The 27652-nt window shown below is 37.0% G+C and overlaps 2 protein-coding genes and 1 long non-coding RNA gene across 8 annotated transcripts; 2 read left to right on the top strand and 1 right to left on the bottom strand.

The window, feature by feature from the left end:
* The first annotated feature begins 343 nt into the window (after positions 1-343).
* On the top strand, positions 344-12939 carry LOC306860406 (tumor protein D54-like). Of its 6 annotated transcripts, XM_079402083.1 has the most exons (9): positions 344-580; positions 1786-1937; positions 2075-2223; positions 7051-7098; positions 7928-8029; positions 9225-9251; positions 9565-9606; positions 9914-9962; positions 11349-12939. In XM_079402083.1, the coding sequence occupies exons 1-9, from the start codon at positions 562-564 to the stop codon at positions 11433-11435; spliced, it is 675 nt and encodes a 224-aa protein (XP_079258209.1). In that variant the 5' UTR covers positions 344-561; the 3' UTR covers positions 11436-12939. The 6 variants fall into 6 exon arrangements, with proteins under 6 accessions (XP_079258209.1, XP_079258210.1, XP_079258212.1 ...); XM_079402084.1 differs by lacking the exon at positions 9225-9251; XM_079402085.1 differs by lacking the exon at positions 7051-7098 and having other exon boundaries at positions 379-580.
* Positions 12940-13561: 622 nt separating this feature from the next.
* Positions 13562-16670, top strand: LOC306860402 (pancreatic progenitor cell differentiation and proliferation factor B-like). Its single transcript, XM_079402078.1, has 5 exons — positions 13562-14532; positions 15409-15501; positions 15602-15679; positions 16015-16114; positions 16261-16670. The coding sequence occupies exons 2-5, from the start codon at positions 15447-15449 to the stop codon at positions 16382-16384; spliced, it is 357 nt and encodes a 118-aa protein (XP_079258204.1). The 5' UTR covers positions 13562-14532; positions 15409-15446; the 3' UTR covers positions 16385-16670.
* Positions 16671-19230: 2560 nt separating this feature from the next.
* On the bottom strand, positions 19231-24066 carry LOC306860738. Its single transcript, XR_013783410.1, has 4 exons — positions 23803-24066; positions 21446-21564; positions 20858-20965; positions 19231-20764 (listed from the first exon to the last, which is right to left on the bottom strand). It is a non-coding gene; the product is annotated as an uncharacterized lncRNA (long non-coding RNA).
* Between the last annotated feature and the right edge of the window lie 3586 nt (positions 24067-27652).

The raw sequence follows: 27652 nt of genomic DNA, 5'->3' as shown, positions 1-27652 counted from the left end.
TGAATAAATCAACGTCTGCTCATAGCTTGGCACAAAGTCCCTCACGAAAATTTAATCATGGTTTTACTACAAATAAACCCCAAGAAAACAAGGTTAAACCATGGTAACCACAAATTAACCCTGGTTTCGCTAAACCAACCATAGTTTAACCATGGCAAACACGGACTTGTACAACATGGTTAGTTTTCGTCTGTTTTCTTATTATAAAGCGTTCAGTTTCTAATTTGTTCACTGTAAATTACATGCTTTTCTTAAGCACTTCATAACGTATCTGTTAGATTTTCCTAAAACGAAATAACAGTCTGGGACAATGGTGTTTTCCTCAGCTGTTTTGTTGATCTCGGGACGCAGTTGACGTCATCTCCGGGCGCCGGAAGTAGAGCGCTCTTGGGCAGCTCTTCAAGCTGAGTTGGCTGATCGCTCGGGATCTTGTGGTGGCTTGTCAAGTGCATTTGGATGTTTTGGTAGTGGAGGGAAGACACGTATTTAAGCCTCGCAGAGCTTTTTTCCTCTTAATTACGTAACTGTCAAGACAACATTTTGAAGATCTAAACCGACGACATGGATTCCGCCAATCAAGGTAAACAAAAACAAAGCAATCCGACACAATACACTGGATTGATACAACCGCTTATATGTTTATGTAGAGTAACGTTAGCTGTAGCCTTATCTCTGGATCTCAGCGTTGTGAATGTGTGGTGGTGAAGGGGAGATCAGGGCAGGGCAGGCGATCAGGTTACTAACGCATAACAAAAACATCGAGGCTGAGTGCATGTGTTTGCCTTACAATAATTTGATTTACATCGAAATCACAGATGATGAAGGGAAATTATGGATCCCTTTCTCGGCGTTTGACGTGTGGCATATGGCGTGGTGATTTTCAACTTGGATATGGGATGATATTGTTATTAAACCGTTAGTAAAGAGAACACCACTCCTTTATCTGCTGTGCCATATAATGTGATGCTATTTAAATAGGCAGTTTAGGGTCAGTGAGTGGCTGATGACATGTCTCATTAATGTAGCTCAGACCCACGTGACATCTTTCACAGACTGACCTAAATTGAGCAGTGTGATCAAACCTTTGAACTGTTCACACGTGTGTATTGAATGGCTGGGGAAAAAAATATATGAACAATTTTCTGTATATTATATATAGTTATATAAATGTGTTTTCACTCACTTTCTTTATACTGAAATTTCTGCTGTTTGTGCTTTTACGTCTGAATGTGAGTTAGATATTATTGATTATAGGTTCATGCTGACTGGATAAATAACAATTAAATAATGAAACAAGGGCTTGTTCTTTTTGTGGTGATGTATTTACTATGGAAAAGGTAAATTTGGTGGAACAAATCGATGGATTGATAAACTTTAGTTATGTCACATTGATGCAGCCAGGTAGGATGTTCTCATTTTAGAGAGCATTTGATTGGTCAAAAATCTTTATAGCACAGGATGAGTCATCAATATTTTGGTTTCATTTTCCCTAGACTATAAAATTAAAATATAGCTGCTATAAGTCATTTTGTCAGTACTTACCTTTAAACCTAATACACGTTACAGTGCAATTTCTGCAGCCATTTTAATTACATAAATATATTTTCATCATAAATAATTTTAATCTGTCGTTTTCTTGAAATAACTTTGAGATCAATTTATTAGTATTATTTATTCATATATATTTGAAGGGGAAAAAAATATTTTTGTTTTACAATTCTGTTTAGTGTCACAGAAAGTATGCACTTCATCTTTAAAACATGTCATTCTTTTTCAATTTTACAGACATCAATCTGAACTCTCCACATAAAGGCCTGGACTCTGACTCTCTCTCAGATGTGCCTGAAGACAGGGGGGCGGCCGCTGTGAGTCCTGAGACTCTCCCTCCGGGTCTGACAGAGGAGGAGGCTGAGGAACTGAGACTGGAGCTCACCAAGGTAAACACCCAACAGCCATTGCAGTATATCTTCAGATTAGGGCTGTTAATTTAACATTTTGATTCAGAGTGATTCATTATAAATAGAAGTAATTAATATATTCATGTTATTGTTTACAAACTGTGACATCCTGTTAGGTTGAGGAGGAGATCCACACCTTGCGGCAGGTGCTGTCAGCTAAAGAGCGCCATGCGTCGGAGCTGAAGCGTAAACTGGGCCTGAACCCCCTGAGCGAGTTCAAACAGAACATCACCAAAAGCTGGCAGGACGTCCAGACCTCAAACGCGTAAGAATGCATTTCTTCTACATGTCCTGCTTACTCAAATCCAGGAGGTAACTGATACAGTCTTCTAGGTTGTCGTATGCAAAGTCAAACCCTAAAACTCCTTCATAGACCCTGCAGGAATGACAGTGATTTGACATAATTCTGGACAATTTAGAACTAAAAGGGTTTGTTGAAGTGGCCAATGGGTAGCGACTCTGCATGATGGCAGATTCAAGTTGGTAGCTGGTTCTATCAGTGGAGGAGTTCATGGGAGAACTGAAGCCTTTCTAATCCAACTAATCCAGCTTCAATGCACTCTCTTCCAGCTCTCACACATTCCTCTCACTTTATGCTGCTTGAAATCAGCCTACAAATAAAGAATCTCAGGTGTCCAGTTGCATTTTCTGCAGAATTGTACATTACAAAATGAAACCATTAGAAAAAGCTCTTGAGTGCCTTTTCAGGCAGAGGAGATGACCATTGTTTCCTGTGTATATTATAGACTGCATCTATGCCATCAGCTGAAAGTCCTTCAGTGTAATTGTTTTATCAGTTAAAAAATGGCAGTCCGGTTTCAAAGGGCTCTGTGGGAGGATTGTAGCCGACTCAGACATGAATCACCACCATTTATTGTGTTCCAAGCTGGAGCTCATGGCTACTGGTTTGAGTGACTCTCAAGATCTTAGTAGGTGGAAAAACTTTGGTGGTTTTGAGTATGTGTAGTATTTTACAGGACTTTATTGAGATTATGGTCCTGGCCAGTACCTTGGGTCCTTAAAAGCCTCAGGTTGCATGGGCCAAGACTGGCTTTATGTGCAGTTGACTACTATATTGCTAGTCTAATGTTAGCCTACCAAAACATGTTATTTCATTTTTGTTATAGCGTAATCACCCTGTGGGTAGTTTAGGATAAAGTGCCTGTTATTCATAGGATCCAGCCCTGTTTTTTACTATGATAACATAATGTTCATATTTTCAGAGTTGCCTTGAACCGATATAAAAATTTTAGCCCAAATGTATGATAAACCAAAGATCAAATCTGCCCGCAAGCTGCAGTCTAAAAAATATATAATTTTTAATTAAAATTAATTTTTATATAAAAAAAAAATAAAAATCCAAAAGAGGAAAAAATATAGACCGTTTATGATTGTCAGTCAGAAGAGAGAAAGATATCAAATTGTCATCGTTACCTTAGCCATTGTATTATAAACTCCAACAGTATTAAATAGTTTGTGATTTAATGTCAACAGAGTGTATAATGTTATAAATATACATTACATTTTTTTTTTAAATTTCAAAAAGTATAAATCTGTAAAAGTAAATGTCCATAAAATGTATACACAAAAGTGAGTGTTTATTTTGCACAGTATCTACTCAAATATATTAAAATTAGCCATTGGCAACTAAAAAGGGTCAAATATCATCAGAATAATTTGCTTAGCCAATATTTCAGTCTGTCAGTACTTCAAAACATGGAGTTATTGGTTCGTAGTCAGTCAGAGGTAGTTATAAGTAACACCATATTCTGCTTTAGTGCTGTGCCGTTGAGCTCTTCTGTAGGCAGCACATAAACACGATGTCAGAGAAGCTGGGCCAGTGGAATGAAAAGGTTGCAGGGTGTGTTATGTGAGTGTTTGACCGCTTCGGAATGCATAAACTCCTCTCACCTACTCTCGAACTGTCAGTGAAAATGGAGCATTTGAACACCTGAAGCCAGTGTGTTTCAGGAGAAGACATGACTTCTACCTTTTCTGCTCTGGTGATCACAAATCAATGGATGCATTGCATCAAATATAGATTAAGGTGTTCAAATGCTCCACCCCTTGATGGGTTAAAGGGGGTCATATGATGCGATTTCAAGTTTTCCTTTCTCTTTGGAGTGTTACAAGCTGTTTGTGCATAGATGACATCCCTGAAGTTGCAAAGACTAAAGTCTCAAACCCAAAGAGATATTCTTTATAAAAGTTATGACTCATCCACGCCCCCTAAAACGCCTCATTCAAACACACCCCCACATGTCTATGTCACAATGTGGAAATATTTGCATAATGCCGCCCAAATGTTTACACAAAGAAAGAAGGTGTGGTTTCAGTAACCTCAGTTAGTGTTGATGCAGCCATTTCAGGGAGATGCTGTGTGTTTCTAGGCGAAAGCAAAATCACTTTGGACTTCTGAAAGTAGATGCTATTAGGAATTATTAAGATTTGTTTACAGCACAACCCAAATGTTCGAATTTGTGCAATGCATTTTATGGACGACAGTTTCGTGAACCTAGTAGAGTACAAGGTTGGCTGTGCATGAAGGCTATTTCTAAAAAAAAAAAGGGTAAATTCTGACTTTATAACAATCTGGCGCTTCTGAATCAGCGACTGTAAGTATGTTTTGTTATTAGTTCAAGTATTTGCTATCGACTCTTCAAATGCGGAGTTTTGAGTGTAGCGCGTTGTTTGTGTGTGTAAAGGGAACAGGATCACATCACAGAGTGTACAGCCCGTCAGAAATCGTCTTAACCGCAGCTTGTGTACTGCAAATACATACGAGCATCATCACTGTGTCTGTCACGCGACTCTGTTCCCCTCTCGGGCTTGAACTGATAAGACTAACTTGAAAGCTGAAGCTCGTGATTATGGTAAGGGGCGTTACATTTTTGCCTGCTTGTGGTGTTCGGCCAATCACAATGCACTGGGTCAGTTGGCCAATCAGAGCAGACTGCACTTGTTGGAAGGAGGGGCTTTGTAGAAAAAGACGTGTTTTAGAGAGGCGGGGCATAGAAGAACAGCAATAATGTACAATATTTGAAAAATAATGTGTTTTTTGAACATTAAAGCGTGTCAACATTCTGTTACACCAAATACACAAAATAATGATCTTTAAAATAGCATCATATGACCCCTTTAAATAAAACCATGCATATCAAATACAGCCCAACACAAATAACTAAAACCTGTCTCAAACAGAGATGCTATGATCTGATCTCCTGTAGCATTGACTCTAACCTGCTGTACAATGTATATATTTGTCAGCCCGATTAATTCTCCACTCGACTAACTGAAACTTTTGCCACATGATGAAGGCCAGAGGTATTTTTGCTTTTTAGTTGAAGTGGGTGTCTAAAACAGTGATTCATGACTCGCATATTGTTGACTCTTCTGTTTTTTCCCCTTCAGTCTCTTTGTCCACCCATGCAAGTAGTATTCCATCTCTGAAATACTCAGGATCCTACAGCTGTTTGCTGCTTTAAAAGTTATGCTGCGTTCATGTGCCATGTCTGAACTATCAGCAGCTAAAATTCAAATCAGCTCTTCACATCCTTGCCTGTCAAAATTATTTGTTTCTATAGCAGTGCTTTATGTCTGCAAATAATTAATCGCTGCATTAATTCACCTCTATACTGCATATACACTAAAGTTCGATAGAAGTTTTGGCTTGATACGATTTTTTAAAAATGTTTTTGAAAGATGTCACCTAAGCACAACAAGGCTGCATTTATTTGATCAAATGTAATTTAAAAAGAGTAATATTGTGAAATATTATTACATTTTAAAATAACCTGTTTTCCATTTGAAAATATTTTAAAATGTAATTTATTCCACAAAGCAGAATTTTCAGCATCATTACTCCAGTCTTTAGTGTCCCATGATCTTTCAGAAATCATTCTAATATGCTTGATTTGCTCAATAAATATTTCTTACGATTATCAATATTACAAAAAAAAGCAGCTATCCTGCTTAATATTTTTGTTTTCATATATTTTCAGTATTCTTTGAATAGAAGTTATTGCTCTCATTTTGAACAATTTAATGTGTCCTTGCTAAATAAAAATATTAAGTTGTTAAAAAAATCATTCATTCCCCAAACTTTTGAATGTTAGTGTGTATTTTTACAAAATATTAAAAAAGTGCACCAGATTACTCTGACTATAATAAAATAGCATATCAAACTATTTCTTAGCTAGTTCTTAGCTATTACTAACTGTTGAAGCCAATGCCATTTTGCTTGATTTAACATATCAAGTGAGAGACACCAACTCTTAGACCAAATACAGAGCTTTTTTCAATGGCTTTTATAAGTTCAGTTGTATTACAGTAATTCTGACAGGTTTAGCTGTGTAGACAGGGCTGTCATGAGAGGGTTACACTGGAATCAGACTAAGATCCTCTATAGTTTTCCACTGGTCTCATGACTTGTAGTGGCAGTCCTGATGTAGTTGGAGGTTTAGCTGAACCTGTCAGACAAGCTACGTTATCACGAGTGTGTGAGAGATCTCCCACTTCCCTCTTTACACACACAGTTTGAGTCCCATTCAGACAGAGACATCTACAGAGAGAATGTGTTTGTGTAAGGAAAGTCTTGTCATGTTCAGATGAATGAATGCCACGTCTGTAGTGGTAAAGGCTAATTTAGTCCTGAGTCCATTCTGCAGTTTTGTGCACTTGCTGTAGTCATAAATATTACATCAGGATCCATTTTGCAATATCCTCTTTGCTAATATGCTACTTGTTTCCCAATAGCCAAGGTGGTTTGTAATGTCTTTTTGACTTTCAAGATTTGCTGTCTATGACTTTTTGTGCTTGAAAGCTCCAATATACCCGCACATCTTATTTGAGCACACAAGTTTCCACACAAGTTAATCAGCAGGAGTTTGTGTGTTTAAAAAGGATGTCAAATAAACTGGTGTTGTTTTTCTCTGGCTGTGCAGTTTAGCAGTGCTTGTGTTTTGTTTCTGAGGCAGCATAACTCTATAATCATCATTTTAGAAATGAAATGTTGTATGTGTATGTGTTTATAGCACGTTGTGATTAAGAAAGTGGAGATTTGAATGTATTACCCTGTTCGTTTGTACTGTAGATATCTTTCAGCTTCTGGCGCTCTGGATGACATTGCCAGCTCTGAAGTGTGAGTTACTTCATTCTTTACGTTCATTTTGTGTGTTTTCAAGGATGTTTTCTGGTCTCAATAAGGTCATGAAGGGTTAAAAGATTGAGTTGGCTTGCTATGCTTCATGGATATTTTGTTGCTGGGTTATTAGATAATACAATCTTATATTGTGTGAATTGCAATTGCAAATGTTTACCATTTAAGTTTGAGGTCTGTAAGAGTTTTTTTTCTTTTATTCTTACCAATGCTGCATTTATTTTTTTCTTTTATTCTTACCAATGCTGCATTTATTTTTTTCTTTTATTCTTACCAATGCTGCATTTATTTGATCAAAAATATAGTAAGACAGTAATATTATGAAATATTATTATAAAATCCAGTCTCTTCAGATTGATTTAGAAATATGATCCTTCAGAAATCATTCTGATATGCTGATTTGCTGCTCAAAAAACATTTCTTAGTATTATCAATGTTGAAAACCATTTTTTGTTTTCAGGATTCTTTGATGAATATTTTTTTTTTTTAACTGAGCAGCATTTATTTGAAATACAAATATTTTGTAACACCTTTGCCATATAATTTGCCACATCTGTGTCCTTTCTGGAAAGTTTTTTTTTAAAAACAGAATCTTACCCCAAACTTTTGAATGGTAGTGTATGACCAACTAACATTTCTTGGATGACTTTAAGGGTTCTGTCTGGGTTTTGTCATCTGGAGACTGTGGTCATGTTGACTAACTCCTGAGAAGTGGAGAGATTTATGGAAGTTGAAGGGTTTTTATGACTTTTATATTTTCTCTCTCTCCCTCCCCCCACATCCTCTTCTCTCTACGTTCTTCTTTTTACAGGTATAAAAAGACTCAGGAAACGCTGTCTCAGGCTGGACAGAAGACCTCAGCCGCCCTCTCCACCGTTGGCACAGCCATCAGCAGGAAACTGGGTGACATGAGGTATGGCTCAAGTCAAAATGCCCTCCCTTGTTCTTCCTGTGTTTCTCTAGTACTCTTATTCCAGCCACAAATTACAGTGTGACTCTGCATCTTTTCATTTAACTTGCATGTTTTTATTTAATTTACCGTTTTTCTTGAGTAATATGAATTAACACGAACACATGGTTCCTGGGTAATGTGTTTTGTCTAGCTGAGCATTTCAGGTCTGTTGTGTCAAAACGGCTCATGATTTATCTTAAACTGCATTTCTGTATATGTATGTTTATGCATTTCATGGACTTACATTGGATCTCCATCACATGCTTTTGATTTAATTCATTCTGTCTTTGGCTTTGTTTAGACTTGTAGAAAAAATCCACCCAAAATTCATTGATTCTGAATACCAAAAAAGAAGGAAAATACAATCCAAACAACAATCATATGTTTGTGCGTTGAAATCTAATGAAATCACAGTGCAGACAAAAGATTGGATTAGAAACTGAATTGGATGTGCGTAGAGTATGAACAAAGCCTTCAAGCCTGTGTTTCCTCTGTCCCTGCTCTCTTTGGTTATTGATCCATGCTTTTGTGTCATATCCTGCTGCTGTTCATCATAACTGTGAAGCCATTATTATCCATAATGAGTGTTAATGCAGTGCGGCCACAGTCATTAGAGCTCATATGATGATCAGAAGCTCTACCTAACTTGTTTTTCTGGCTCCTGATTCACTTTACTGCATAGGCCATATCTGTTCTTGCCATTATTTGCACACATTTATTTAACTTCCCTCACCACTCCAAACACAAACAGAAGGAAGAAGAAAAGGAGTTTTATGAAAGCCTGAATTTCCTTCTATTGAACGTGACCTGTTGGTAGTAGGTACTCTGTGTTCTGACATGCATAGGGCCTGAGACTTAGTTATAAGTATCGAAATCATTAGTCTCTAGTGTGGGATAAAGAGAAGCTAATAGCTTCATTCATCAGACAAATAACTGTATTACTCAAATGTATTAGCAACTTTTATCATTGTTTGTGTCATTAACATCTTATTCACCCCCATGTAATGGTTTGATTGTTTTTTGGTTCATTTCGCTACTCCCCATATTCCCTCAGAACAAACGTTCTCATAATTTGTTCTTGCTGCTTGCTTTGGCCAACCTGATTGGTTTTGTATTGCCACTTTCTTTTTAAACGCTGCCCTTGCTTGGTCTACAGAGCTCTTCCTTTCTCTAACTCCTTTGGGTAAGACTGATTAATGTCATCAAAAAGCTAATGCTTAACACGGAGCTCTGATTATAATACCAAGCCCATTTAATTTTTTAAAATGTATTTAATTATAATTTGAATGTAATATTGATTTTATTGTTATTTTAGCTCCAAAACCCAGCTAATTTTGATTATGCATGATTCTGGTGCTATTTAATGTGATTTCTTTTTCAAGATCTCAAATATACTAGCAGCCTGTGTGTGGTGTAACCCAGCTGATCTCTCACTTGCTGTCCTGCTTGCTTGCTAATACACACAACTTTTTCTCCTTTTAATGCTTTCGAAGTAGCAACTACTCCATTCGCCATTCAATAAGTATGCCAACTATGAGGTAAAGTACTAGGGTAAACAATTTCCCCTCAACTCAAATGGTTTCTGATTCAATAGACATTAAAATATTAGTCATGTGTGAAAAAAAATTACCCTTTTTTTAATCAAAACAAATAATACTAAACTGCTTAAACTGCTGGACTGAATATTCTTTTACAGCTCGATAAATGTTTTTCTTTGCATGCTTGTGTTGTTTAACCTTTTAACTGCCTGCCAGTTACTTAACTGAGCCCACTTGCTCATGTCTAATTAATTGTAATGTTTCTTCTGCTAAGAATTCTGGGATTAATGCATGTTTTGTTAAATAGGAACTCTCCAACCTTCAAATCATTTGAGGACAAAGTTGGAAACATCAAGGTAAGGCTCACTTTTGAAACTGGGTCAGTGACATGATGCTCATTTTTGGCAGATCTATACATTTATTCAAAAATAAATGTAATATATTGACAAACAGATTTTGTCCACCAAATCTAAGTCATGTGGTACAATCATGCAGAAACAGAAAACAAGAAATTATATCACATACACTAAGATTTTTAGAAGTCTCGTGTTGGGGAATAACAGTTAAAACCCATGGACCAGGTATGATGAACAAAGACCAGGAGTCAGATTACGATTAATTAAAGAAATTTACTTTTTTAAATTTACTAGTTTGCAGTTTCATCCACAGAAGTCAGCTTTAACACTCGCTATGGAGTTCGTAGGCCGCTCTGCATACAATTCAAAATCCTCAACAATTATACCCTAATTGCTAATTGCGTCAATGCATAAGTCATCAAAATTCTGATTAGTTCTAAAACCTAGATAAACTTAGACAATTTCCACATATGGACGCAAGCATGAAGTATATCTTCTGATTACTATTTTAGTGACGAGTGATCAGAGGTCTGATGCAATACGTCTCTCCAAAGACGTATATGTGATACGCTGGACATCAGCAGCAGAACGTTTGTCCTGGGACTGTCTGAGCTTCTCCCTGTACAGACAGATACTAACACACATACACATAGTAACACTTATCTTACTTCAAGGTTGCCTCAGCCCTAAACCTTATCGGGCATGGTTACACACACAATGAGAGCAGTGTCTTAGAGAGTAGAAAGGCAGACTAAAGCCATAATCAACTTATTCTCTAACATGCATAAATGTAACTTTGATTAATAATTATTCATGAAATATTGTAATTAATAATATTATTATGAAGGCCATTGTAGATCTGCCATCCACTCCTTCACTCGTATGCTCACCAATTCTGCATTTATTTGATCAAAAACACAGTACATTTTAATATTGTGAAAGATTATTACAATTTAAGACAACTTTTTTCTATTTTAATATATTTTACAATGTAATGTATTACTGTAATGGCAAAGCTGAATTTTCAGCAGCCATTACTCCAGTCTTCAGTGTCACATGATCCTTCAGAAATCATTAATATTCTGATTTACTGCTCAAGAAACATTTTGTATTATCAATGTTGTTTGGAGAGCCCTTAAAGTCCCTCAAGGCAAATTTTGCCCCCAAAAAGGACTTTTTTGAAAATAATAAAATATGTTGATACTTTTTACTTTTATAATTACACCAGATTTTTTTAAAATCACTAAATGTAAACTTTTGTAAAAAAATGTTGTGTAGAGCATGTCTAAGTACTTGACACATGCTTTTTATACTTGATTTTTTCTTTATCCTGGGAACTCTATGTCCTGCTTGTTTCTAAATGGTTTTTCTGTGTGTGTGTCTCAGTACAAGGTGGTTGGAGGCAAAGCCAATGGTGAAAGTGCCCACTCTCCGAACGAGTCAAACCCGGTGCAGGACAACGCTCCGTTCTGAGAGCCCACCCTCTTGATTTAAACACTCATCTCATTCTTTGTGAATCCTGACTACACCCACACTTCCGTTCTCCCATTCTCTCTGAATTCTTTCATCCCTCCTTCCTCTGTCTCCTTTGATACCCCTCCACCTACTGCTAGCATGTGCTTGCTCATTTCACTGAAAACACACACACAGTACAGATTCTGTGACATGAAATCATCACAGGTTGTACAAAAGAAAACAAATGATGAATCATTTTGTATTAGAAACTATTTTACACTGCTTTGCATAATGTTTTTACATATCTTTTATCTATATATGACTATAAAGGAATACAAATAACTATATTTAAACAGTACTGCCAAGCAGCATTCATCTTGCGGCAGAGGGGTACAAAATACACAAAGAAGAAACATTTAAATCTGATGGGAGGATTTTAGACCAATAGAGAAAAGAAACTTGCTGCAGGTTTCTATGCTGCTGAGCATTCAGTTGAGTTGTTTTTTACTCTCAGTACAATGTGAAGCGATGCTTTGCTGTACACCTGGTGAATGTCTGACCTTCTCAGTCGGCCTTACACTCGCACTCTATATTGCTTTTTTGGTCTGTTGCTGGTAAAATGTTACACAAAGTTGTTTTTTGCTTTATCTTTTTTTTAACCTTTACTCTTTCTTCCTCTTGTTCAGTTTTTTTTTTTTCATTGATGGGAATGTTTTATTTATGCCATTGATGTTGGAAATCTCTTGCCTTTGCTATGTGCCATGCTGTGTGTGCCAGTTAGTAGATGCCATAGACCTTTTGTTGTCTGAATGTTACACACACACACAAACTATCACATCACAAAGATCACTGTTCAATTTTAAGAAATAAAAATGCAGTTACTTTCATGTGCACTAATACAGTGGCGAGTAAGTCCTGCTAAGTAAGTCGAAATTCTTTTGTTTGTGGCATTTGTTGATTTTTCCCAACAGACGTGAACACTAGTGTTGTCTGTATGGTAGCACAGTCACTTTTTACCTGAAAGATATTGGAATATATTTCATTATTAACAAGTATAATCTCTTATTTTTCTTCATTTTGATCTGTTCTATTCTTTTTCATTCACTTATATAGTTGTCAGTGGGTGGCCTTGTTTGAGTATATTACACAACGATGATTGCATGCCTCATTGGGTGAGATGCAAAGGATTACATACATTTGACCGACTGGTGCAGATGATGAGATGCCAAGATTACATGATTTTCTGCTGGAATCCACGTGTGATGCCATAGAATTGTGTGGATACACCTGTAGTTCTGCAAACGGTGAAAAGATGAGAATTTTTTTTTTATTATTTTGAGTAGTCATTTTCAGGAGGTTGTTGTTTAGGGAACAGGCACCATATAGCTTTAAATTAGAGATCTCAGCCTAGCGATTCAGATTTAAAGGTTCAGATTGTTTTCTTTTAGAACAACAGTGGTGTAATGCTTCATTTATTTTTGTCAGTTGTTTGTATATCAATAAATCATTCGTTCAAATGGCTTTTGGTTTGATCTTTCCACTTCTTTTCATAATGTTAGTGACACATATGCCATGAGGTGGCAGTGCAGCACTTACTGGAGAGGCCATGTGCTTCTACCATAATAAATAAAAAAACTTCTACAGGCTTCTCGCGCGTTTTACGCAAACATGCCATTGGAGGACATCTTTTCATCTTTGTGTTTTAGCATCTGTTGCATCTTAAATATATGTAGATTTAAATTTGACCACAAATGCAAATATTATAGAGTTGGATAAAATGTAACATCTAGGCTACGTTTGATCAAGTATTTGGCCCTTCATATAAAATTAAAGCAATAACCCCCAGAAGCCGTGGTTTACAGTGAATTTATAACGGCTAACGGGCGTTGTTAGGCACGTAAAGGCTTAACGGGGCGTATTGCATTTATAAAACGGTTATTCCATATACATAGTAAGGTTTCACAAAATAAAACATCAAATAAAGTGTAATATATTAATAAATACATTCTTCCGCCAAACAATGTAGTTCCTCAGAAAGTGGTTGCTGAGCAACACAATGTAAACAAAGGTGTATGTAGCAGAGCCGTTGAGAACTTGGCTCAACCAATCAGAATCAAGGACCGGAACTATCCATAAAAACCGTTACAGGACTGGGATTCCCGGTATAACAATTTAGATTTCTAGTTAAGACTTTATATTAACTGCTATTAAGTAATGTGTATTTTTTTCATATCATTATTTACCATGTCAATTAGCTAATAGTTATAAATTTAATTAAAATGGTTTAAATTACATTTTATGTCGTAATCTTCGCAGACCTAAGTTCAAAACGGTAACAACAACCAAATTTACAATTATAATACTGTAAATAAAACTATTCGTCTGACCGATTCCTTATAATCGTTTATATTTATTAATCCATTTTCCCCAAATTGTCCTTTATGGCTAAAAAGCAAACATCAGTCCTCAGTTTGTTTGTTTTTTAAATATGATCATCGGTATGTGTATAATTGTTTTTATTCATCAAATGCAGATCATATTCTGATTGACGACTAATTCGCAATATTACACGTTCACTTTTAATGTGAATACTGTTTATAGTGACGTGAATACAGTGAATAGTGTTTGTTCTGCTGTAAATGATGAGTGAAACATCGCAAAAACAGTCATTCCCTGAGCGGGAACCGGACGAATCCTAACCACTAGACCACCAGGGATGTAGCGTCCGCTGAAACCTTGTGCGGTATTGTAGACGCAATTTATTACAAAACCAATATCTTCGTAGTTTCTGAACATTTCCAGAGCGCATAGCACCAGCCGTCCCAGCCTGGCTTCCGCTGGTTTGATCCGGTTCCGCGCTGAGGGGTTTATATAGAGAGAAGAGAAAGGCCACGCCTCCATTCACTCCTGCTAGTCTTAGACGTCGTCTCGCTATAAATTCAGGCGAATGAGTTGTTTTTGTTAGACAGCACTGCGGTAGATATTTACGGACCTGGAGGGTCTTATCCATCCAAACCTTTTCAAATGGGCCCCGTCGCCTAGCGTTTTCTCCCCAAAGCCTCCGACTGCATTGAATAGGGTCCTCTAATAACATCTGCAAGAGCAGCAAAAGAAGGTGAGATGGTGGTCTACACTTCATATTTTAAAAGGTGGTCATTGTTTGGGTCAGATAATCTGAACAGAGTAACGTTACATCTACGCTAACACTATTAGTGTCGTGCATTTTTTATTGTATGTTTTCTCATGTTTGAGAAAAATGTTTCCTTTGTGATCTCAGCTGCTGTAATTCCTATGGGATTACTGTAACTTCCTCATGTAGCCTACTTAAAAATGCAGTGGGAAGCTCATGAATGTCTCATGTGGCATAATGTCAGTTTGGTTAGTCTTGTGGTTTGACAGTTAACTGTGTAATAATTACAAGACCAATATGTAATCAATTCAAGGTTTCAAACCACACCTGAGAGATAAAATCTCTTAAATGCCTTCCCTGAGTCTGTCTGTATTCATTCAAATTAATTCTCAGGGTTAGAATGAGAAGTTATCTAGTTTGTATTATTTAGATTTAATTAATGGGGCAGTCGTGGCCTAATGGATTTAGATTTAATTAATGGGGGCAGTCGTGGCCTAATGGATAGAGAGTTGGACTTGTAACCCGAAGGTCGTGGGTTCGAGTCTCAGGTCCGGAAGGGATTGTAGGTGGGGGGAGTGAATATCCAGTGCTCTCTCCACCCTCAATACCACGACTGAGGTGAGACCCTTGAGCAAGGCTCTGAACCCCCAACTGCTCCCCGGGCGCCGCAGCGTTGGCTGCCCACTGCTCCGGGTGTATGTTCGCTACTGAGTGTACACTTGGATGGGTTAAATGCAGAGCACACATTTCACTGCTGGTTATACTCTGTATAATTGTGTATGTGACAAATAAAAACAAATTTAATTTAATTTTAATTTAATTTAATGCTCAACATTAAATGTCTTCTCAATCTCCTCACAGGGTTTCCATCTAAGTCACTATTTACACAAGTTTGAAAAATGGCAGCCATCCCATCTAGTGGTTCTCTTGTTGCTACTCACGACTACTACAGAAGTAAGTTGCCTTTGCGAGTGCTTTACTGTTATAGTTATATGCAACTATTAATAGTTGACGTCATAAAGAGAATTTGCCTTATAAGACTGTTCCTTTTCAGGGCGCATTGGCTCTACATCCAGTAGCAGCTCGTGTGGCAGTTCAGAGTATAGTGGGGAGGTTATTCCACATCACCCAGGTGAGTTACGTTTCATTTCAGTCTCTTTTCAACCCCCCCCCCAAACAATACTTCATTGCAACAGTTTTGACATGACATGAAGACATTTACACACATCACAGCTCTGTTGAAATGGATACTCGTCTGATTGCTTCTGAGTAGTCAACTGAGGAAATCACTATTGTGAATTACAAAAAGGACTATTGCTTGCATGCATTCATCAGCCTACATGTCTTTGTTTAGAGACTCTTTAACAGTGATAGTGCCTACATTATTGTGTACTAAATCCATTATTAGAAGATTAGACTGGTGGTGGTGTTCTGCTTGTTCTGACCTGTTGTTTAATTGTGCTTTAGGTCTGCCCAAACAGGATTCTGGTCATTGGTGGTCCAGTTTCTTCTTTGGGAAGCAGAACCAGCCTGGCATGGGAACTCTTACTGAAGAGGCTCAGAAGAAGTGAGTCACAGGATTGAGTGTCACCCAAGTTGGTGCATGTAACATGAAGGCCTTGCCAAGTGCTGATGCATTTCATAACAAGGGGTGTTAGTTTGACATGGAACTTTTTAAATTCTAAATCCCTTAATGTGATTGGCTCTCTGCAGGTCAGGTGTGGTGAGTGTGACCAATGGGCAGGTGACATGTATTGCCCGGGAGATGGTGATGAGGCAAGCGAGCGAAAGTAGCAACGGAAGCAAGTCGGAGGCAGGGAGTTCTCCTCATTCCTGAATCGGACACCAACGCAAGGGGACGGAATCGGCTCCCCTTTTCTTTTTCTTTTAATTTCCCATCCATATAATGGGCTGTTTTAGTATTTTTTTGTATTTTTTTGTATTCATTGTTATATATATATGTATATATAAATATATCACATAATAAATGGAAGAGCTGAAACTTGCAAAAAAAAAAAATATTTGTACATTTATACACATCTGTGATGGAACTGATGGAAATGTTTTTGTTACTTGTTGTCTTATCCTGTGTTTTTCAGCACAATAAATTGTCTTAAACAGCCCACTACTGCTATTGGACATATTTATTTTGTTTTCTGTATTATGAAGAAACCATACACCACCATCTCCCCTTTATAGTTAAGAGAAAAGACCCCATGCATATAATACATATTAGCTATACGTATAATAGTGTACTAGAAGCTGCATTTAAAATAAAGTGTAGCAATAATCAAATAATAAAATGACAAATTCAGCCTTTCCCCCCTGTAATTAGGTCTTGTTTTTTTTTTTGTTTTTTTAAAAAAGATTTATTTTGGCATTTCTGCCTTTATTAGAATAGGACAGCATTTCAGACAGGAAGTGAGGTGGGAGAGAGTGGGACGGGATCGCGAAAGGTCCATAAACCAGGATTTGAATTTGGGACGCCCAAAGGACAATGGTGCTATAATATATCGTGAAAAAACTTTTTTTTTTGTAGCTTATTTAAAAAAGTTTAACTTTCATGTATATTTTACATTCATAACGTAAAGTAAGACATTTCAAAAGTTTTTTTGTTTTAATTTTGATGATTAGAGCTTACAGCTCATGAAAGTCAAAATCCAGTATCTCAATATATTAGAATATTTATATTTGAGTTTCATTAAATGACCATCTCTACAGTAGAAATTCAGGGTATCTCTTGTTCTTTGAAACCACAATAATGGGGAAGACTGCTGACTTGGCAATGGTCCAGAAGACTATCATTGACACCCTCCACAAAGTGGGTAAGTCACAGAGGGTCATTACTGAAAGGAGTGGCTGTTCACAGAGTGCTGTATCAAAGCATATTATATGCAAAGTTGACTGGAAGGAAGAAATTGGGTAGGAAAAAGGTGAACAAGCAAGCTTGAGAATACTGTCAAGCAAAACTGATTCAAACACTTGGGGATATTTTCACAAGGAGTGGATTGAAGCTGGAGTCAGAGTCTCCACGCTCAGACGTCTTCAGGAAAAGGGCTACCAAGCCACTTCTGAAGCAGAAACATCGTCAGAAGCATCTTACCTGGGCTAAGGAGAAAAAGAACTGGACTGTTGCTCAGTGGTCCAAAGTCCTCTTTTCAGATAAATTTAAATTTTGCATTTCATTTGGAAATCAATGTCTGGAGTCTGGAGGAAGACTGGAGAGGCACAGAATCCAAGCTGTTTGAAGTCCAGTGTGAAGTTTCTGAAGTCAGTGATGATTTGGGGTGCCATGACGTCTGTTGGTGTTGGTCCATTGTGTTTTATCAAGTCCAAAGTCAATGCAGCCATCTACCAGGAGATTTTGGAGCACTTTATGCTTCCATCTGCTGACAAGCTTTATGGAGATGCTGATTTGCTTTTCCAGCAGGACTTTAGCACCTGCCCACACTGCCAAAACCACTTCCAAGTGGTTTGCTGACCATGATATTACTGTGCTTGATTGGCCAGCCAACATGCCTGACCTGAACCCCATATGGAATCTATGGTATATTTTCAAGAGAAAGATGAGAAACAGTCGATCCAACAACACAGACAAGCTGAAGGCTAAATAGTGCCTCAGCAGAGCCACAGGCTGATCGCTTCCATGCCATTCCTCACTGATGCTGGAGTTTGTGCTAAAGGAGCCCTGACAAAGTATTGAGTGCATAACTGAACATACTTTAAAGAACTTGAACTTTTCTGCTTTGCAAATCCTTTTTTTGATTGATCTTAGGAAATATTCTAATATTTTGAGATACTGGATTTTGACTTTCATGAGCTGTAAGCTCTAATCATCAAAATTAAAACAAAAAAACTTTTGAAATGTCTTTAACATGTAATGTTACATGTACATGTAATGAATCTAAAATATATATGAAAGTTTCACTTTTTGAAACAAGTTACAAAAAAATGCAGTTTTTCACAATATTCTTTTTTTTTTTTTAATGTACCTGTATATCGGTGCGCTGCCCATGAGGCTATTGGCGCCAATGAGAGGAGATGCTATTTTCAGTTTATCTGATATTTTGATGTACTGTCCTCACTGCAGAACACAAGATTCAGGGGGTGTGGCTGGATCTAGAGCCAACTCCTCCCACCTTACACATAACTAAACCTACCCGTCTCCACTCCCTGATCCCTAAACCCACCCATCCCCACCCATCTCCACCCCCTAGATGTGGATCCAACCCCGCTCCCTGGATCTTTGTTCTGCAGTGAGGGGCTACTGGTACTGTATGACGTGATTATGAGGTATTGTGGACGTGTATATCATCATGTACTAATTTGTCTGTGTTCCAAGTGTGCAGAGAAGGAAAGGCGCCCCCTCTGCCTTTATTTATTTCATATTAAGAATGATTTGATTATATAATAAGCATGCTGAAGCAGAATTCAGTGCGTCAGCTTTCAAAGTGGACTTTTGCAAGGAGACAAACAGGACTCTTGGATGATAACTGAGGCAGACAGAATGTCATGACAACTGCTCTTGAGTGAAATATCAGTTCTCCTCATACATAAATGATCCGAAAAAAGGCAACAGTTTTCTAAAAATGTTTTAGGATTTGTAATTTTAATTCAAATAAATACTTTGAGCTTTGAAAAGGGTAAGCAGCATGTGCAGGAATAAAGACAGGATTGAAGTGCTCTTGAGAAGAATAAACAATTTTACAGGCATTTTGCAAAATTAGTGCATTGTGTTCTGAACAGATGACACCCATTTCATACTTTAGATGTAAACCAAAAACGGACAGAACATCTTCAAAATAAGCAGTGTGGGGGGTAGACCAAACACAGACACAGTGAATATGGGAAACAGTCCATATGGAAAATTGCTCGCTACAGATGACGTTGTACAGCTTTGTTCCCATGTGTACATGGATTTTCCAGGTCACTAAGTTCTGATGGTTGGCTAGATACATGAAAAAGCCTCTTTGTGGCATGCTGACTCTGTTCTTTTTCCAACATCACTTCCCCTTTGTTTGCAGCAACAGGTCCCAACTAAGAGACTGTGACAGGTGCTGTGATTGGTAGTTTATTGAAGATGAAAAGAAATGTACTTTTTATGGGCAGAATTGAATGATGTCAAAATCTGTAACTGACTAAACAGTTTAATCAGTTGTCGTATTGGCTATTTTCTATATGTAGGCAATATAAAATGTTTCTATGTATTTGAAAGGTAAAAGCTTTCCAAAACTTTCAATGCCATGTCAAGCTAATCTTGACAATTAAATCTAACAGTATTATATGTCAAAACACATATTACAGATTAGGTTGGTCCAGCTGATGTGCGTGAAAAAAAAGCAAATAAACGATGACTCTGGTAAAAGTTTGGATCTTTTAACAGCAAGGTAAGCCAACATATTGTTAGCTGCAGTTTCTCCAATTTGTTCTTTTAGGAGTACTTTGTCTCATACTGGTGGTGGGGACAGGCCTTGTGCAAAGTGAGGCAGAATAAATGCAGCTTATGGCTATATGGATATTTATACAGTATAGTTACAGTACTGTTCAAAACTTTGGGGTCAGTAAGAATTTTTTTCACATTTTTTTATTTTTCTAAATTAATCCTTTTATTCAAAAAGGTATGAATGACTGATTTATAAAGTTACAAAAACAAATTACATTTCAAACAAATGCTGCTCTTATTTGAGCAGCAAATCGGCATATTAGAATGATTTCTGAAAGATCATGTGACACTAAGGACCGGAGTAATGATGCTGACAATTCAGCTGTGCATCACAGTAATAAATTACATGTGAAAAAATATATTCAAATAGAATACGCTTCTTTTAAATTATAATATTTTACAATGTTATGACTTTTTCTGTATTTTTGATCAAATAAATGCAGTTTTGGTGAACATAAGAGACTTAATAACCCCAAACTTCTGAACGATAGCGTATAAACAAAAAATAAATATCCTCTAGCATGAAAAAGGCCTCTAGATCTCTAAAAACAAAAGAAAAAAAGAATAGAATAATTATTGCAGCAGCACTTTTAAGCAGCACATTAACATATTGTGTCTGTAGAGAAGCATTTTTTTCCAGAGCTCTATATTCTTGTGCAGGTGTCTACTTCACCACACGATCAGCAGGACTTTGTCGTTTGGAAGAGGTTCCGCTGGATGCCAGGCTCTTTAAAACCACATTTATTGTCCAGCCATTGTTCATAGGCCCTAATCCTGTATTTAGACAGAAATACATGGTCTTGTTGTCAGAAGGGCTAAATGTACAACTATATAGATTGACAGATCTTAGTTTAACTCATACTATACCTTGGTGCTTGGATTTAGTCACCCAGACAGTCACTTGTCTTTGCTTTGTTTCCATTAAGTTATCAGAAAGACTACTGACTGCCTTCATTTTGTCTGTAGGGCAGATGCCTGCAAACAAATACAATCACATACAGAAACAGAATCTGAAGAAAACTATTTAAACTGACCACAGCCCCACAGAGTAAATCCTCTTAGGCATGCACTCTTTAAAAAAAATAAACTTTGTAACTTTGGTCAAGATAAAGAGATCTTTTAAATGTAATATGAAACATTTTAAGTTATCTATATTATATATATGTATATATTACATTTCTTAATGTTTTTAGTTCTCAGTACAGTTTAAGCAATCAAACTAGGTGTATTTCTGGCAATTCACTAACTTGGGACTGATATTTTTATTTGGTCAACAAATAAGTCAATGACTATGTCGGTTGATAAGGCTAAAATTGGAACAATGTGTGCTGTAAATTCAGGTACAAGTTCATTCATGAGACACAAACAGAGCTTTGGGAAACCGCAGATAGTCAGAATAACACGTGTCCTGTAGCTGGTTAAACAGAGGAGAGCTAAAAATAGTGCTGCACTTACTCCGATAAAACTCATTCCGAGCAAGGAGACACACAGGGGCATTTACGGTGGTCATGGTCAGCTTTTATGTGTAAATATGACAGAACCAATTGCTTGGAAAGCGGGGTGTTCTTTGGAACCTGGAAACATACAGCATAGGAGGAGGAGTTAAGGTCAGTGCTGAATGAGCTTTATTTTATGGTCAGGGAACAAATATCCTCATCAGAGAACCACATTAACATGACAGCAAAAAAAAATCGTTGAAAAAAAATGGTCAAAGTCCTACATGAGGAAAAATCACAAACTCTTATCATGCTTTAAAAAAGACAAAACTTGTTGACTTCACATAAAACAAACATGCTGATTATAGATGAATCACATGTGTGTCAAAAGTCAAAGAAAGGACTTTTGTCCCAGTTTTTCTCAAATTGTAAACAGAATATGCTGGTCTTCTGTATAGGGTCTTGGAAGCCAGTAATATAAAGGCCAAAGTAGACTTCCGTTTTGGGTCTGCACAGTTTGCTAGGGTATGCACAGGGAAGCGAGGGAATAAGAAGTTTAAACGAGTTATTTTAATAGTGACATTGAAATACTGCAAACACAAAGATGAAACGTTCTAGTGCGTATGTGTCGAGTGTCTTTTATGTGTCGCTTGCGCACACTATCAAAAATGTAGCACACTTTGAAAGGCTACACAATCAGCTGTACACATCAGCTAACGTAAGCATAAAAAAATCTAAATCAAAAGTATACATCGGCCTTTACTTTAGCAAAAACCAATGTTGTTCTAAATATGACTGATTCATTCAGAAATTACTACTAGAGCTGAATCAGTTTTTAAACAAATCAGTTGAGTGAATAATTCAATGACTCACTCATAAAGGGAGTCACTTGTGTTATTCCAACGCTATCTCACAACCAATTCATACGTAGTTTACGAGGTGGCTAAATCGCACGAATTCGTACGACCTCACTCGTACGATTTTGTGCTATTTGTCTAGACCCCAGTGACGGGTAGGTTTAGGGGTGGGGTTAGATCATTCGTGCAACTCGTAAAATACGTACAATTTATCAAAAATCTTATGAATTTGTACAAGTGAGATCGTGCGAATTCATACGAATTAGCCACCTCGTAAAATATGTACAAATTGCCGTGAGATCAGGCTGGTTATTCCTGAATGAATCAGTCAAGTGAGTAATTCAGTGACATATATATATAGACGGTTACTTGTCTCCATATATGTTATCGATGTAACTTGTAGAAAGACTGAAAAACAGTTGTTATGTGTGCCTAATGGGAATTCACTAGGGTTAATGGTTGTCATTATTGTGTGATTTGGTATGATTCCTGTTTGACTGACAGACCTCTGTCATACACTTTATCTTCAGGGTGTGTTGGAGTATCTCTACCAAAATATTGTTTCACCTCTAAAAATAAAATCACTTCCTCCACACTAACACTCAGCATGTGATCATAGCTGGACTGTGCTAATTATGGAAATGAACTTTGCTCTATATAGCCAGCCAGAAATGTGTCGTTTGATATATTGGTGCTCTTGTTTTGATGCAGAATACAATGATTCTCAACAGCTCTGCAGTCTCCTGCGTGACTCTTTCTTTTCTTAGACACATAACAGGCTTTTTTTGTTAAGGCTCCCTTAAGCGCAAGACTAGTCATGAACACTAATCCCTCACTGAGTCAACATTTGTGTAAAGGAGGTTTAATCTGCAATGGCATAACAGCAGACTCTGATGATGTTAAAGAGTGAAACAGCAAGGGATTAAAGGAAAAACTTGATGTTGTTTGATCTCATTTGAAAGGTTAGTATGTGAACAGAGACGTCTGGAATTGAATACAGATACAACAGAAAACAGAAACGTTAACGGAAAAGAGTGTCAGTCTTTTACAAAGATCCATATCAGTCCTCCAGGCGTTTTTCAAAGACCAAAAGACAGAAGTTTTTCATTGTGAATTGATGTATGTGGGAGAGAAGGAAAGAATGAGAGACATAAAAATAGAAGTAGAAGAGATGGAAAGCTGGCCTAAGAGAAAGAGAAACAAAAAAGAAGAGGAAAACAATCCTCACAATCCTCCAAAGTACATTTATGAAAAACAACTCAAAAAGTCCTGGATAAATGGCGTTTTCTCAGAGACCTATTTGGTTAGTACCATGTCAACATATTAGAGATATCTATGCCAGTTTATATATATACACATACACACACAAGTGTGAGAAGCCTGCTTAAAGTTTTGTATAAAATATCTTCAAATATAAAAACAATAACGCTGCTGTTTATAGTCCTAAGAAAAAGATATTAGAAAGGTTGTTTTAAAGTCCATGCATTATGTCTTGATGTTATCTTTAAGTAGACCTTGCCTTTTTGTAGGCTGTCTGTCATGTGTAAAACTCCTTAAAGTCCAATGGCAGTGTAAATGTTCCAGAAAAATACTTGTTAAATCTTGTGAAGAAGGGAAAGCCTGGAATCGTAATGCATATCCAAACACAGATGAGGCCGTTTTATATCAAACCCCTCCTTTGCTTCAGACTCGAGGACTTGCTATTCGCTAAGGAGTTGAAGGTCCCACCCTGAGGAACACCCATATGCTTTCTTGACCATTTGATAAAGACACTGGGATGAAGGAAAGGTTGGGATGCTTATGCGCTGCTACAATATTTTCCAACCCTCACAAATACCAGTGGAAATTCTTTGCATAAGAGACAAGCTTTCACATGAATGCTACTGTTTTTAAATGCACTTCATTGCAGTACACTCTGTTTATTAAGCATACTGTCTGTAAATCTGTAAAATGTTTTTGTTGCCTTTCTGTGTTCTAATTATTTCCATAATAACAATCTCTAAAAAGTCCAATTCTTTCAGGTTAGAGAAAAGCCTGCAAGCCATTATTCCACTTTGACCTACATTTTCCTGGTAAGAAAAAAAGGACTACTTCAGAAAGACCCGAGTCATGTGACATGCCTGCTGAAGTGTCTTGAATAGGAGGAGCTATTGGGGTAAAGCATGCCCTTCTGTTGACAGTCCTGCCTTGCATTAAAGGTTATTCTGTATAAAGGTGAATGGTGGGAAGATAATAAAATAGGGGGAAAGAAGAAACAAGTGCAGAGTAATTAACAGAATAGAAGCTAAAATGGTGCAGTTTTGTGTTTAAGATGTTCCTTTATATCAGGATCTGTCTGGTGCTTTGTTATTTATATATATAGCCTTTTGTGATTAAGATCAGTTTTCAAATCTGTACTCAATTTTAGTTAAAATAGGCTAAAATAATCAGAGAATGTGCCCCGACAATAATATATCATTTGAACAAAGATTTTTTTAATGTAGCTATATCCGTAATACATACACTACTATTAAAATGATACTTCACCCAAAAATGAAAATTCTGTCATCATTTATTCACCCTCATGTTTAGTAAACTGGTGATAGGAATAACATGAAGGAGAAGAGGGGTGTGGGTGTGGGTGTGGGGTAGCGGACGGACACGCAGGGCATGCACTGCAGTGGGCCCCCGAGATAACCTCTCTGTGCCGAAAGACGAGGATCATGTATCAATGATAACCAGAGATATTTTCAAAGGCATCAAATATTGGCAATATTAAGCCTGTTATATTCTTCTTATTTTTATTAGGTTGTTTTTATTATTAAATAATATTTATAATATTGCGACATAACACCCCTCCCCCCCCCCTCCCCCCGCGCTACGCCACTGCACATGATATAGCACTATTGAAACAAACAAACAAAAATAAAATAAAATAAAATAAACAGTCAAAGCATGGCTGCTGCAGTTACCCAGACTGCACCCACAACACTGTAAAAACTGGCTTGGTGCCAGAGTTGCACAGGTTAGTGGGTGCATGTCTATTTGGGGTTGACCTCAATTGAATATCCAATATTGCAAAAGAGCAAAATGAAACCTGCTGCCATATTCATAAATACAGACATTTCCAACTCTGTTAATATTATCTCCATCCACTGAATGATGACAGCATGGTCACATAAACTGGTTTGTATAGTTTATATAAACTGCCTGGTTAGCTGCTGGCTAGGTGTTGCCCTCAGAAGTGTTGATCATCACTCAAGTGGTTAGCAATGTGGCACACTGGCCCACATCAGACACTGTGCTGGAAGCCATGCAGAACGGCTGACCTATTTTTGAAAGATTCAAATCCACAAAAGGTTGAACTGTTGAACTACACAACTGAGAGATGTAAACAATAACAGCACAACAATTGCAGCATAATATATATTTTGATTTCATCTGTTGACTTAAGTTTTAAAATGATCTGTTTTAATCAAGTTACTGCTATAATGACATCAATAACTGTCATTAATAATAATAATTAAAAAAACTCAAACATCTTGCTTAAACTTATTTTACTTCAAAATCCTTTAACAATTTAAGTTAATATATTGAAAAAGTGATAAATTATTGTGGAAAGCTCTTGCTAATATTTTATGCAAGCTTGTGGTCCAAGCATATATAATTGAGGTCATGTAATAGTTTTTATATATTTTTTTTTATTAATTTAAGTTAGCCTACTTTGTACTATAAGTACTTTGTGTTGTTGTCATATTTTGTGATTGAGTGTTACCTCAGGTGAACTTGGACCAGGTTGTTTTCAAGAATATAAATGCAAATATTTGAGAAAAGTGCAGTTTTAAGTACCACGACTGGCCCAGTTTAAAATAATCCCATATTGGAGTTGACTACTAGCAAACGTGACATTTTTTATTCTATAAACTAGACGGTTTGCATGCTTTGGTCAAACGTATCGACTGTACGGTGAAATGAAGTGAAGAACAGTTTCCAGGGGAAATGAGTGACAGGGAGCAGATCGATGGTCAGATCCGGCGCTGATCACGCTCTGACAGCATGGGCAGGTCAGTGAACCTCCACCTGCTGCATGGCTGACCATAAATCACTCACACGGGGAACTAGAGGAGCTTTCCCTGGAAGAGATCATGTCACCGTGAAACCATCCGCACAGTCCTTGTCTAAGCGACCTGAAGCAAAGCTGAATACTTGTTGCATTGGCATTCTTTGAGTTTTTATGCTCGCGCATACATTAATTCCTTTAGATTATTTATTTACTATTTAGACAATGGCAAGATGCCCAACAGGAAAGAACCGAACATAATGGAAAAAGCTATGCATAAGGCTATTAAATGACGGACAGTAGTTACATTTTAAAAACATAAAACCATAAATATTTATGGTAATACTTACTGATGTCTATGCTGTTGTTTTCCCACCAAAATTAATCACTTTCTGGAGGATGATGTCATAAGGAACCGGATTTTTAGTTAAATGCATATTCCAAAACACTAACAGGGTGGAAATTCAAACCTATAAAAGATCAGAGACAGAATCAGAAAAGATACAGAAATACCTGTTATATGAAACACCTGCAATATTTCTTAATAGCCTAAACTGGGCCGTTTTTAATATTGCATCTCACCAAAAATGGAAACATCATGGTTATCCAAAATAGCGAAAGTAGGCTATTTATAAATTATGCTATGTACATTCTGATAGTGTCATATCGAAATACAGTATCTTAAGAAATATATGCTAAAATGTGCCATGCTAAAATTAATAACAGGAATGACTGTAGGCCCAATGATGATGATAATGAACATGATCCCATACACCAGCAGTTCTTGTCGTCATTACTGTTGAAACTTTAGGGTGTGAGAGAACAACTTATTTGTATGTTAAACAAAGTCGTAGAAAAGCCCTCATAGAGGTGTATTATGTTTGTTGTTGTAGTAAAAGCATGAAGGTGGCAGTGTTTATGGATACGCCTCGTTCATTATCGGCCCTCAGGACATAAGCATATAAATTTGATAAACATGTTCTTTTTTTGTTTGATCACATTCCTGCTATGAGTAAATGACATGCAGCTAAATAAAACTGAAGAAAAAATAGACTTCTTGGTTGCAGACTACAGCTCACCACTGAAATAATGGTGTGCCGCCATCTGCTGGTGACATTTCATATTGTACAGGCCTGATTCATTGGTTTACCTATTGTGAGAAGCAACTAGGTTCAACAATGACCCTATAAATCAGCTCATTACATTTGCTAAAACAAATAAAGACTATTATCTAAATAAGTCCCAAGTCCTTTGCATAAGTTTGCACATTATGGCAATAAAAATTGATATGATATGACTGCAATCCTGCCCTCTCATTACTATTTTCTTT

The sequence above is a fragment of the Barbus barbus genome, assembly GCF_936440315.1.
Source record: "Barbus barbus genome assembly, chromosome: 41".
Classification (NCBI taxonomy): Eukaryota; Metazoa; Chordata; class Actinopteri; order Cypriniformes; family Cyprinidae; genus Barbus; species Barbus barbus.
Note: the sequence above shows the minus strand (reverse complement) of the source record. Positions and strands in the feature narration are given on the sequence as shown.

Coding starts and splice junctions, on each gene's coding strand:
- LOC306860406 (XM_079402083.1), top strand. Junction 1,938..2,074: donor TGAGACTGGAGCTCACCAAG/GTAAACACCCAA, acceptor ACATCCTGTTAG/GTTGAGGAGGAGATCCACAC. Junction 9,252..9,564: donor CCTTTCTCTAACTCCTTTGG/GTAAGACTGATT, acceptor CTTTCGAAGTAG/CAACTACTCCATTCGCCATT.
- LOC306860402 (XM_079402078.1), top strand. CDS start 15,447: ATGGCAGCCATCCCATCTAGTGGTTCTCTTGTTGCTACTCACGACTAC. Junction 15,502..15,601: donor TACTCACGACTACTACAGAA/GTAAGTTGCCTT, acceptor GTTCCTTTTCAG/GGCGCATTGGCTCTACATCC. Junction 16,115..16,260: donor ACTGAAGAGGCTCAGAAGAA/GTGAGTCACAGG, acceptor GGCTCTCTGCAG/GTCAGGTGTGGTGAGTGTGA.